Raw genomic sequence first — 12667 nt, forward strand, 5'->3', positions numbered from 1 at the left:
AAAGGTAAGATATAAGCATATAAACATGAATAAGTATAGGTCAGAGCTGATATAATATATTCCTCAACAGAGGACTAAGCAAATTATTGCAAGAGACACAATTTTTTTTAGAGAAAGTACTTTTTCAGCTATTTCAACTGTGTATTCTTAGTGCCTAGCACTAAGTCATAATTGTTCAATAAATGCTTGGTTGGTTGAGTGAATTAAGTGAATGATACCTAGGCAATGGATATGGTTTAAATGTTTCTTTTCAAGAGGGCATTTTGGGGAACACTAGTGAATAGATGAAAGTGACTGATTCATTCAGAGGTGTAGTAAGAGGGAAGCTTATTCCCAAGGGCTGGGCATGCCAGACTGAGACATTTGTTCTTGGACAGACCATGGGGATCCATGGAACATGTTGAAGAAGGGACTGACTTGGTCAGAACTGAACTGGAAAATTATCAGTGTGCTAGAAAATTGTTGGAGGCACTCTTTCCAGGATTGGGCCTCTATTTGACATTGTCCAGCAAACTGATTCTACTAGGCCTATTTTTTTTTTTTCGAGGTATTTCAGAAAACCAAAGTGATCATAATAAACAAGTGGCTCTTAAATTTTAGACACAGTAAAAATCATCAAGGGAGATCTTTAAATGTGCAGATTTCCTGATTTTAATTTTTTTTAATATTAATTTTTTTATTGTTATGTTAATCCCCATACATTACATCATTAGTTTTAGATATAGTGTTCCATGATTCATTGTTTGTGCATAACACCCAGTGCTCCATGTAGAACGTGCCCTCCCCAATACCCATCACCAGGCTAACCCATCCTCCCACCCCCCTCCCCTCTAGAACCCTCAGTTTGTTTTTCAGAGTCCATTGTCTCTCATGGTTCTTCTCCCCCTCCGATTTCCCCCCCTTCATTCTTCCCCTCCTGCTACATTCTTCTTCTTCTTTTTTTCTTTCTTAACATATACATACATAAACATAACAAACATTATTTGTTTCAGAGCTACAAATCTGAGATTCAACAGTCTTGCACAATTCACAGCGCTTACCAGAGCACATACCCTCCCCAGTGTCCATCACCCAGTCACCCCATCCCTCCCACCCCACCCCCCACTCCAGCAACCCTCAGTTTGTTTCCTGAGATTAAGAATTCCTCATATCAGTGAGGTCATATGATACATGTCTTTCTCTGTTTGACTTATTTCGCTCAGCATAATACCCTACAGTTCCATCCATGTCGTTGCAAAGGGCAAGATCTCATTCCTTTTGATGGCTGCATAATATTCCATTGTATATATAGACCACATCTTCTTTATCCATTCATCTGTTGATGGACATCTTGGCTCTTTCCACAGTTTGGCTATTGTGGACATTGCTGCTATAAACATCGGGATGCACGTACCCTTTCGGATCCCTACTTTTGTATCTTTGGGGTAAATACCCAGTAGTGCAATTGCTGGATCATATGGTAGCTCTATTTTCAACTTTTTGAGGAACCTCCATACTGTTTTCCAGAGTGGCTGCACCAGCTTGCATTCCCACCAACAGTGTAGGAGGGTTCCCCTTTCTCCGCATCCCCGCCAACATCTGTCATTTCCTGACTTGTTAATTTTAGCCATTCTGACTGGTGTGAGGTGGTATCTCATTGAGGTTTTGATTTGGATTTCCCTGATGCCGAGTGATATTGAACACTTTTTCATGTGTCTATTGGCCATTTGGATGTCTTCTTTGGAAAAATGTCTGTTCATGTCTTCTGCCCATTTCTTGATTGGATTCTTTGTTCTTTTGGTGTTGAGTTTGATGAGTTCTTTATAGGTTTTGGATACTAGCCCTTTATCTGATATGTCATTTGCAAATATCTTCTCCCATTCTGTCAGTTGTCTTTTGGTTTTGGTTGACTGTTTCCTTTGCTTTGCAAAAGCTTTTTATCTTGATGAAGTCCCAATAGTTCATTTTTGCCCTTGCTTCCCTTGCCTTTGGCGATGTTTCTAGGAAGAAGTTGCTGCAGCTGAGGTCGAAGAGGTTGCTGCCTGTGTTCTCCTTTAGGATTTTGATGGACTCCTGTCTCACATTGAGGTCTTTCAACCTTTGGAGTCTATTTTTGTGTGTGGTGTAAGGAAATGGTCCAGTTTCATTCTTCTGCATGTGGCTGTCCAATTTTCCCAACACCGTTTGTTGAAGAGACTGTCTTTTTTCCATTGGACATTCTTTCCTGCTTTGTCAAAGATGAGTTGACCATAGAGTTGAGGGTCCATTTCTGGGCTCTCTATTCTGTTCCATTGATCTATATGCCTGTTTTTGTGCCAGTACCATACTGTCTTGATGATGACAGCTTTGTAGTAGAGCTGGAAGTCCGGAATTGTGATGCCACCAGCTTTGCTTTTCTTTTTCAACATTCCTCTGGCTATGCGGGGTCTTTTCTGGTTCCATACAAATTTTAGGATTATTTGTTCCATTTCTTTGAAAAAAGTGGATGGTATTTTGATGGGGATTGCATTGAATGTGTAGATTGCTCTAGGTAGCATTGACATCTTCACAATATTTGTTCTTCCAATCCATGAGCATGAAACGTTTTTCCATTTCTTTGTGTCTTCCTCAATTTCTTTCATGAGTATTTTATAGTTTTCTGAGTACAGATCCTTTGCCTCTTTGGTTAGATTTATTCCTAGGTATCTTATGGTTTTGGGTGCAATTGTAAATGGGATCGACTCCTTAATTTCTCTTTCTTCTGACTTGTTGTTGATGTATAGGAATGCCACTGACTTCTGTGCATTGATTTTATATCCTGCCACTTGACTGAATTCCTGTATGAGTTCTAGCAGTTTTGGGGTGGAGTCTTTGGGATTTTCCACATAAAGTATCATATCATCTGCAAAGAGTGAGAGTTTCACTTCTTCTTTGCCAATTTGGATGCCTTTTATTTCTTTTTGTTGTCTGATTGCTGTGGCTAGGACTTCCAATACTATGTTGAATAGCAGTGGTGATAGTGGACATCCCTGCCACGTTCCTGACCTTAGGGGGAAAGCTCTCAGTTTTTCCCCATTGAGAATGATATTCGCTGTAGGTAAATGTGCAGATTTCCATCACCTACATCCAGAGAGTATGTCTTAGCTGGACTGAAGGGGACCCCCCCACACAATCTCTATGGTTAATAGGAACTTCCAGGAGATCCTGATGAGAACAGAATTTGGAGCTCACTTTAAGAAGCCCTGGGGTTGAGCATTTTATCTGGTTAACATTATCTTGCCCAGACTCAGTCGGAGCTCTTTGGTCAACTAGACTGCTAGACTGGATCACAGCTCAATTGATCCAAGGCAGATGCTGCCAAGATTTCCCTGCAAGCCTGTGTTTGCATCACTGTTTGGTTAGAGGCTCTTCCATGATACCTTTGCTCTGGTCTATGTATAGAACCATTCCAGAAAATTCTTAGTGCACGTGTGCTATTTACCCAAGAATCAGGGTGGAGGGTAATGAATTGCTTATGGTTGAATGCAGACATGTATTTACGTAACTTCCCACATGCTGGAAACCCAGAGAAGTTATTACTCAACATTACAGCTAAATCAGCATGTTATCTCCAAAATGTTTTCATGCTTAGAAACTTCCTCTCTCCCATTCTGCTTTGCACTTTTTAACTTGCACTGATGGTATGATACCAGCCCTTTGTTCTGATTTACTAGTGACTTTTGGCCCAAGGTAATTAAATTCTGCCTTAACCACTTAACAAAACTTTGTCATGAGAAGCAAAATTAATATCACAGGCAGAGGTTGGTATTCTAGGACTCTAGAAAAACAGAGTTGCTGTGACCAGAAAAAAAAAAAAAAAAAGGCATAAAATATTCCAGAAAGAACTCTCCATCAAGGAATGGAAGATGATTAGATGGAATGCTGGCCCAATTAGAGTCTAGGTGGGAAGACAAGAGGCATGGAATAGTGTTGGGGCTGCTGGCTGGGGGAGGGGGTGTGTATTACGGGCCAGGAGGAAGTGGTGACTGGGCAAGTGTCTCTCTTCTTCAGCCACTCCTAGGAGTTGTCTTCATGGGGAAGCTCTCACGGGATGAGAGTGAGGGTGGGGAAGGGCTGGCCTGCAGATCTGGTGACATCTGAGTGACTGATAGCTCATTCTCTTATCCTACAGTAGGATAGCACGGGAGCCTGAAGGAGGGAGGTTCATCCCACTGGGGAAGGGCACAGTCGGGCGAGCCAGAGACAAACGACTGGAACCTAAGGTCCCCTAGGGGCTGCCAGCTCTTCAGCACTGGGTGGAACAAACAGACAGCCATCACTGTCACCAGTAATGACATACAGGGGCAGTTTGCAGGAATAGACGCCAAGACTACATCTCAGGAAACATGAAAACTTGTGTTAAGTTGCCGGAGTTGTGATGGAGAGCCATTGGTGTTAATCGAAGCATCGTTTATAACCAAGTGTGGGTCACATAGAGGGTTGCTGACATTCAGAAAGGCTGCAGGTCCGTGTCGGCTGCAGTCAGAAGCTTCGTAGGGTCTGACTGAGTGTCATGGTAATTGTTGGAGAGGCAGGATAGCATTCATACAAAGGAATTGTGAAGAGCTTGTCATGGCCCGAGTGACAGTTAAGAGGAGAAGAAGAGAGCAGTAACTATAGGGGGTGCTATGGAGTCAAGGAAAGTTGTTTTTGTTTTGTTGGTTTTTTGCTTTTTATTGTGGGCTCTATTTCAGCACATTTGGGAATGATCAGCAGAGAAGGGAAAACTGATGAGCGGATACAGAGGCAGAAATTACAGAAGTAGAATCCGTGAGTAGGGAGAGGAGATGAGATCTGTGCACATACGGAAGGACTGACCCCAGGTTGGGTTCCCAGACAGTTTAGTGATTGTAGCAGGAGGAAGGCAGACAACAGATGCAGGTAGGAAGGTTGACTTGGAGTTGGGAGGATGAGGATATTCTCTTCTGATTGCCTGTTTTCTCAATGAAATAAGAAGCAAGTTCATCAGCTGGCAGTGAAAGGATGGAGAGGGTATCGGAAGCGTTCGAGGTGCAAAATAGGTGGAAGCTCAGAAAGGTGAAGTGATTTGACCTTGTTGGCTAATGAGTGGCCTTCTCAGACCAGGACCCGGGAAAACTTTGAATAGATGCCTTGGAAATATGGTAGGATGACCAGAGAGTCCTGCGAGTCCACTTAAGGTGTGTGATCATGAAATTAAAGTGAGACGAGTCAGGAAGATGAGTGTTCAGCCAAGTTCGGCTCCTGGATGAAGGGGTGGGGGGAATGGAGGTTGAATGAACCAGGTGAGTACAATAAGCCAGAGAAAGGAAGGAGTTGAGGGGCAAAGAGGAGCATGGCAGTATTAAAGCACAAACTCTAGCACAGGTCAGGAGAAAAGGATGTGACGACAGTGGCGGGGGGAGGGGCCGGGGAGGCGGTGTGGTCGATAGGTTGGGAGGGCCTGTGTGGCTGCAGACTGTGGACTGGAGTAATAGATGGAACACACTGGAAAGATACAAAAGATGACCTCTGTCGGAGTTGAATAGTGTCCCTTCCAAATTCCTACACAGAACCTCGGAAGGTGACCTTATGTGGAAATGGGATCTTTGCAGATGTAATTAACTAAGATGAAATCATACTGGATTAGGGCAGGCCCTAAATCCAGTGGCTGGTATCCTTATAAAAAGAGATGAGGATACACAGATACACAGGGGAGAAGGCCACGTTATGACAGAGGCAGAGATTGGAAGGATGCAGCCACAAGCCAAGGAATGCCAGGAGCCACCAGCTAATAAGAGGCAAGGAAGGATTTTTCTCTAAAATTAATATTACAAAATATCACAGGCAGAGAATGACATTCTAGGACTCTAGAAAAACAGGGTTGCTGTGACCCCCCCCCAAAAAAGCATGAAATATTCCAGAAAGGGGACACTTAGGTGACTCAACTGGTTAAGCATCTGACTCTTGATTTCAGCTCAGGTCTTGATCTCAGGATCCACACTGAGCTCCATGCTGGGTATGGAGCCAACTTAAAAAAAAAAAAAAAAAAAATTCCAGGAAGGACTCTCCATCAAGGAATGGAAGAGGATTAGATGAGGTGGTGGCCCTGAGGGAGCATGGCCCTGCCAACACCCTCGTTCTAGGGTTTGGAACTCTCAGAGAATAAATTTCTATTGTTGTAAGCCACCCAGTTAGTGGTTCTTTGTTACAGCCAGCAAATACAAGGAAGCAAATACAACTAGCAACTTTCCATTTAGTCCGTGGTTTCCAACATAATGTTGCCCTCTGTGGTCAGGAAGAGTCATCCTTGTAGATCCCCGCCTTGGCTGTGGTTCAGATTCGTGCCTGGGTCTCAGCAACAGGGCCCGCCCACACAGCCACCCACCCCTGGTAATGAGAGAGCTTGCAGAGAAGGGTGTGCTCGGCAGGGCCTGAAGGGCCCCCTCATTCTTTGTGGAACACTTAGGGTGGCATTGTTGAATGCTGTGCAGCTTCCTGCCGCATAAAGGGGCGATTTCCTGCTCAAATAGCCTGCTGCCGCTGTACAAAGATGCTGGCAGTCGCCATGACTCAGGCTGGTATCCTCTGACCCATCCCTCAGCCTCAAGTCTGAATGGCAGAAGGTATTTCCTAGAAGAAACTGGCTCTTCGTTGCCTGCAGTCTTTCGGAAGCATCCATTAAGAGCTTCATGAGGACTCATACAGAGTCTGACACGGCACCGTAAAGGGGTACAATTTACCCCTCCTTCTGCTTGCTGCCCTCCATAACCACCAACCCCACATGGAACAGTCTGCAGCAGGCAGGGAAGCCTTGCTTTGGCCCCGGATGGGCGAAGGGAGTTTGTCTTAGCTGTGTGTGGGAGGAGCCCTAGAGGCATCCCGCCCAGCCACTGCCCAGTTCAGAACAGGTTTGCAGCCGGGGGCCCTGACCTTCTGTGTTTCCCTGAGGCTGGAGGTCGGAGAGCGCCCGCCAGCATCCAGGTGCTTCACACGGCCGAAGAACCCAAGAAGGCAGGGCCATGTCGCCTCGTTCGCTCTGCACGCACCACGCCCCTGGGTAGGATCATGTGTGGTGCTGTCCAGAGCCAGTGTATTTCACCTGGGCCTTGAGGGAGTTGAGGAGCTCACCCAGTGAAGAATGGGAGGAGAGACATTCTAAGACCTTGGCGCCCCAAGATGGGTGGCAGGTAAGCCTTGCTTTTGAAGCCTCTTCAAAGATGGGGTAGACGAGACCCAGATTATCTTGCAGAGGGCAGAGGTAGCCCTGCCTGCCTTCAGCCTCTCTGGGGTTTCCAGGTGTCCTGACAGAGGTGCTGAGGGACCAGGCAGACAGCCCCTCCTCCCCCGCAGCCTGGTGTTAGACTCAGTCTGGAGCCAGTGAGGTAGGGTGAAGACCTGGCCCTCAGTTTAGCTCAGCTCCCAGTAACCTCACAGGTCACCTCAGCTTTCCAGCCCTCAGTGGTCTTCTCTGGACGCTGTGGTGAGGGGCACGTCCGACTGGGGCATCTCGGAGTCCCCTCTAGCCTAACACTCTGTGCGTCTGTGACTCCAAAGTGTAGATGCAGAGGGCATCAGGTCAGCGGAGCGGAGGCTGAGGAACAGTGTGGGAAATCACGCTTGGGGAGTAGGCCATGGAAGGAGCCCACAAAGAACCTGAGAAGGTTTAGTCAGAGTACCAGGAAGAGAGCTGCAGGACTCAAAGAAGTGTGTATGGGTCCTGGTGCCCAAGGCCATGTTTGGTGGGGTGGGAAGACTCAGAAAAGGGCCCTGAGCTTAACCAGAGGAGGTCATGGTTGACCTTTACAGACGGAAGTGGCTGGATAGGCTGAGCGTGAATGAGGGGTGGTGAAAGGAGGGTTCACCCTGGGCGGAACTCCAAAGCAGTACATGGTGGGGGTTGGGGGGGTCTTTTCCTTCCTTGTGGTTGCCCCTTCCTCAACTCTGTGCCTCCCTCCCCCATGCTGCCCACTGACTGCTGTGCCCCCACCCCTACCTCATGCCTGCTCTCTGGGAAGTGTTCTAGTGTTCTGTGCTCCCACCAAAACTGATCCCTCAACAAAAGTTAAAAAAAAAAAAAAAAGATTAATTTATTGCGTGTTCCTCTGTGCTAGGCACCATATCGAAGGCTTGCATATAGATTAATTTTATCTTTACAATAACCCTGTGGTAAATACTATTATTTCTCCCTTCTTACAAATGAGAAAACTGAAACAGAAATTAAGAAACTTACTCAGGGGTGCCTGGGTGGCTCAGTCGTTAGGCGTCTGCCTTCGGCTCAGGTCATGATCCCAGGGTCCTGGGATCGAGCCCCGCATCGGGCTCCCTGCTCCGTGGGGAGCCTGTTTCTCCCTCTCCCCCCTCCACCGCTTGTGTTCCCTCTCTCGCTGTCTCTCTCTCTCTGTCAAATAAATAAATAAAATTTAAAACAAAAACAAAAACAACAAACTTATTCAGACTCACACAGCTCGAAATTGGGATTTGAACCTAGGCCACATGAGTCCAGAACCCAAGCTTTAAGAGCTATGCTACACGGCAGACTGAACTAACTCATACTATGGTGTGAGTGACTGACAAATGTATCCGCATGGAAATTCAGTCTCTTACATGATTTTGCATCGTAAAGGAGGAGTTTCAGAATCCAAAGGTAGGGAGTGTGAATGCTATTATTTTTTGGACAAGGTAGTTAGTCTTCTCGGATCTCGTAAATTATGCTGCACAGATTACCAGGAGTTCACACTTTGTCTATTAAGACAAGAAAAGCTGAAGTTGGTCAGTGAGTTTAAAAGCGTTTGTGAATAAAAGAAAGGGGAGACATGGTAAGCAGAATTTAGTTGTTTTTTTTTTTTTTTAAGGAGAGAAGGATCTGTGCCTATGTGAAGGCAGAGGGAAGGCCCTGGGGGAAGGATCCACTGGAGGTACTCAAGAGGGCAGGGGAGACACTTGGGGTGTTTCCAAAGAATCAGAAGGAAGTAGGCTCTCAGGTATTGGGAGGGGCTTCCCTCTATCAATTAGGAAACCCCTTCCCCTCCCCGCCCTGAGTATGAAGGGAAGCTAAGGGGATAAACGAGGAGACAGATGTGTGTGGAAGTGACAGATGAGGTGGGCAGAGGGAGAGCATGAGACCACCTTGGTGTACTTGGCAAGGAAACTGGAGATGCATTTCTCATCTTCTGTGAGGGTGGAGAGGGCATTCGGGAACCAGGAGGCGCAAGCAGGAAGGAGGCAGTATGGAAACCTCAGGAGTAAATCTCTGTAGAAAAGACCAGCACTGGAGATGGTGGAGTCGAAGTCTCCTCTGCCAAGCTCCAGGTTCCCCCCTGAGATTTTCTCTCCTCTCCATCCTAACCGCAGAAAGGCCCCTTGACCTCAGGCTGGGTCCTCAGATCAGAACTGGGTGATTTGGGGCGGGGCCCGACCGAGCCTTCTCCTCTTGCTCTCCCCTTCGTCTCTGGTGCTCACTTGGTCACTTTGAGTACAGCCTGAATGAGCGCCCTGATGCACCATGAACACATTTTCCTAAAGAAACTCTGAGTCACAGCACATCCCAAGTAAGTGTCACCAAGAAGGAGCAGCTCCTTCCTGGGCCACCTCAGGAACACTGAAAACTGTGTCCAGGAAACCTGAGTTCAGACATTCACAGGATGAGGCCCATCTCTGACAGGATTCCTTGTTGGTGTTTTAGGAGACGAGGAGGAAGATGGAGGTGATGAAGACAGGTTGGATGGTACAGCCAGAGGCCCTGGGCCCAGGGGGGCAGTTGGGATGGTGTCAGAGACCCACCTTGCCCGGAGGCTCACGAAAGGAAAGAAGAGTCGGCGGATGCTGTCCAACAAGCCTCAGGACTTCCAGGTGGGAACAGCCTGCGGGCCCCACATTTTGGTTTTACCACCACATTGCCCAGCTTCTGGCAATTGCAGTGCTGCTGGGAAGGACCTATTGCTATGTGCAGCATCCCGACGAGCAAAATGGGACATCAGGGCGTAAACCCAAGAAGAAGAGCTGTCCCTCTCTGTTCTGCATGCAAGAGTAGATGGAATCGGGGCGCCTGGGTGGCTCAGTCGTTAAGCATCTGCCTTCGGCTCAGGTCATGATCCCAGGATCCTGGGATCGAGCCCCGCATCCGGCTCCCTGTTCCGTGGGAAGCCTGCTTCTCCCTCTCCCACTCCCCCTGCTTGTGTTCCCTCTCTCGCTTTGTCTCTCTCTGTCAAATAAATAAATAAAATTTATAAAAAAAAAAAAAAAAAAAGTAGATGGAATCAAGCCAGATGAGGCTCTTCAGAGAAATAGAATTATACGCCTCCTTCCCCTTGGTGGTAGGAAAGAATAGAAGCACAATGGTGCATCTTCATAGTTCTGGGCGCTTCCTTGGCAGACCGCGGTGGAGTGCGTTAGTACGTACATCCCAGGCTCAGGCAGACCAGGTGGGAGGCTGGGCTCAGAGCAGCGCCTCCCTGCTTCTCCCCCAGCCCTGCTCTGCCCTTTCCCGGGCCAGCTGTGGACTGTTTCAACCCTCCTCCTGCTGTCGGTTTCTCCAACCCAACCCCAGCTCCACCTTGGGAATGAGCAAGGGGGCCACCCCCAGTCCGTGCACACCTGCCCTGGCCCTTCAGCGATCCTTACAGGCAGACGGGCTGACCTGGCACCTGAGGATTCTCTCGCCAGGCGCTGGGAAAGGATCACTAATGAGCCCCCTTCTGTGCCTGCAGATCCGTGTCCGAGTGATTGAGGGCCGCCAGTTAAGTGGCAACAACATCAGGCCTGTGGTCAAGGTCCATGTCTGTGGCCAGACACACCGAACAAGGATCAAGAGAGGGAACAACCCATTTTATGATGAGGTAAATGGGCGTGATACAGGTTTCTGCTCAGTGAGTCTGTTCTACTATACCCACCTTCCTGCCTTCCACCCCCTCTCCCCTGTCCCACGTGGGAGGGGATCTTGTGGGCCAACATCTGGTAAAGACAATGCAGAGTTCCAGCATTCAAGAGTCTTAAGAAGCACTGGGTCTTGAAATCACACGGCGTGGCTCTCAGAGCTGCCGGTCCCTGCCCTGACGGATCCTTGCTCCCCTAAGGGCGGAGCACGTGAAGTCACCCGCATCTGCCTTTGCTCTTTCTAATCAGCAGGATGTCTCTGAGGGATCGCTAAGTAATTTCTGTGATTGCTTTGCTACTTTAAAAAAAAAAGAAAAGCACAGCCAGCACATTTTCACAATTAAGACCAGTTGATGCTGGACCCTCATGAAAGAAAAAAAAAATACCAAGTTTCAGTCACAGCTCTAAGGCGGATGTTACAATTTTCACAAGGACAGCGATGGCTGACTTTTTAAAGGTGTCAAAACCTACCTGGCTGTAAAAATAACATACGTAAAAGGAAAGCAATTAGGAGCCAGAAGGGTTTTCTTTTCCCTCCCACACTGAGAATACCTCTGCTGACCTCTTCTCTGTAACACTCCTCAAAAGCGCTGAATACCTTGGTAGTCACCTCAGGTACCACAAAACTCCACAATCAGGGCTGTGAGGAGAAATGAGGTTTGGGGAGGTTTCCGAGCCCAGCCTTGCTCTGCGGAGGAGACGCATTTCTGAGATTCCTCAGGCGTGAGTCCCACGCCTGGTTCTCTGAGCCCGGGCCTTCCCTACCATGGTTTCCCGTCACCGTTCCTCTGAGTTCCCAGCCCCGGCTCCAACCTTTCTTCTTTTTCCTGCCCCTGTGCATAAAAGGAACTGGTTTCTTCTCTCTGGTGTTCCAGTTTCTCCCCCTTTGTTCAGGCTGGTCCTCCCTTCACAGAAGGCCCATCTTCTTCTCACTTGTCACTTCTCCTCCTTGGATGAGCTGCAGATAACAGCATGCTGCTAAGTCGTGTCAATGCAGACAGGAGATGTGGGTGTGCGCTGGGGAGGGGGGGGCACTTAAGTGGACTTCGGGAAAGCCTGAGAGGGGCTCACTGGGGAGGAGAAGACTGGACTGCAGGGAGGACAAGCTGCTGGGCAATTTGACACCTAAGGTGTGATGCATTTATCATGCAGGATGAATATTTACTCAGCTACATTCTGAGGAGCACGGCAAGAATCTCCACCTTAGAATTTTCCCATCATAATGAATTTTTTTTGAGATTAGATCTCTGGGCAAAAGAGAAGAATCAAATACTTGAGACTTGAAGCAGATCAGTTCAGGAATTGATAAAATTATTTACTAAAAAAAAAAAAAATCCCTAGTTTACCTACATCTTCTTAACCAAGTGATTAAACTTGTTATCATCAGTAATGGGACAAACTGATGTGTGTGTCCTGATATAATATAATAGAAGGATCAATATCATCTGTGTCATTTCTTGTGAAATGGCCAATTTGAATCTAATGGTGAGGAAATACTCACACAAATCCAGATTGTGGGATATTCTACAAGGCAACAGATCTTGATAGAAAAAAATAACAAAAATAAGCAGGAGCACAGTTCTATATAAAAGGAAACTAAAGCTGGGGCACCTGGGTGGCACAGTCAGTTAAGCGTCTGACTCTTGGTTTCAGCTCGGGTCATGATCTCAGGGTCCGTGAGATCAAGCCCCATGTGTGTGGTCTGGCTCCATGCTCAGCGCAGAGTCTGCTTGGGATTCTTTCCCTCTTCCTCTCCCCCTCCCTCTGCTCTCCCTCCTGCTCTCGCTCTCTCTCTCCCTCTAAAATTAAAAAAAAAAAAAAAAAAAAAAAGGAAACT

The 12667-nt window shown here is 47.3% G+C and overlaps 1 protein-coding gene across 3 annotated transcripts in view; it reads left to right on the top strand.

Moving 5' to 3' along the window:
• MYOF (myoferlin) overlaps positions 1–12667 on the top strand; it is a 158085-nt gene that overhangs the window by 55425 nt on the left and 89993 nt on the right. For all 3 annotated transcript variants that reach the window (XR_013449672.1, XM_078077354.1, XM_078077355.1), the window contains exons 6-7: positions 9641–9807; positions 10665–10793. Coding sequence is in view for 2 of the 3 variants with exons in the window: in XM_078077354.1 (XP_077933480.1) it covers positions 9641–9807; positions 10665–10793 (296 nt within the window). In the remaining variant the exon portion in view is untranslated. The remainder of the gene's footprint in view (positions 1–9640; positions 9808–10664; positions 10794–12667) is intronic.

Source organism: Halichoerus grypus, chromosome 7 (assembly GCF_964656455.1).
Source record: "Halichoerus grypus chromosome 7, mHalGry1.hap1.1, whole genome shotgun sequence".
NCBI lineage: Eukaryota > Metazoa > Chordata > Mammalia > Carnivora > Phocidae > Halichoerus > Halichoerus grypus.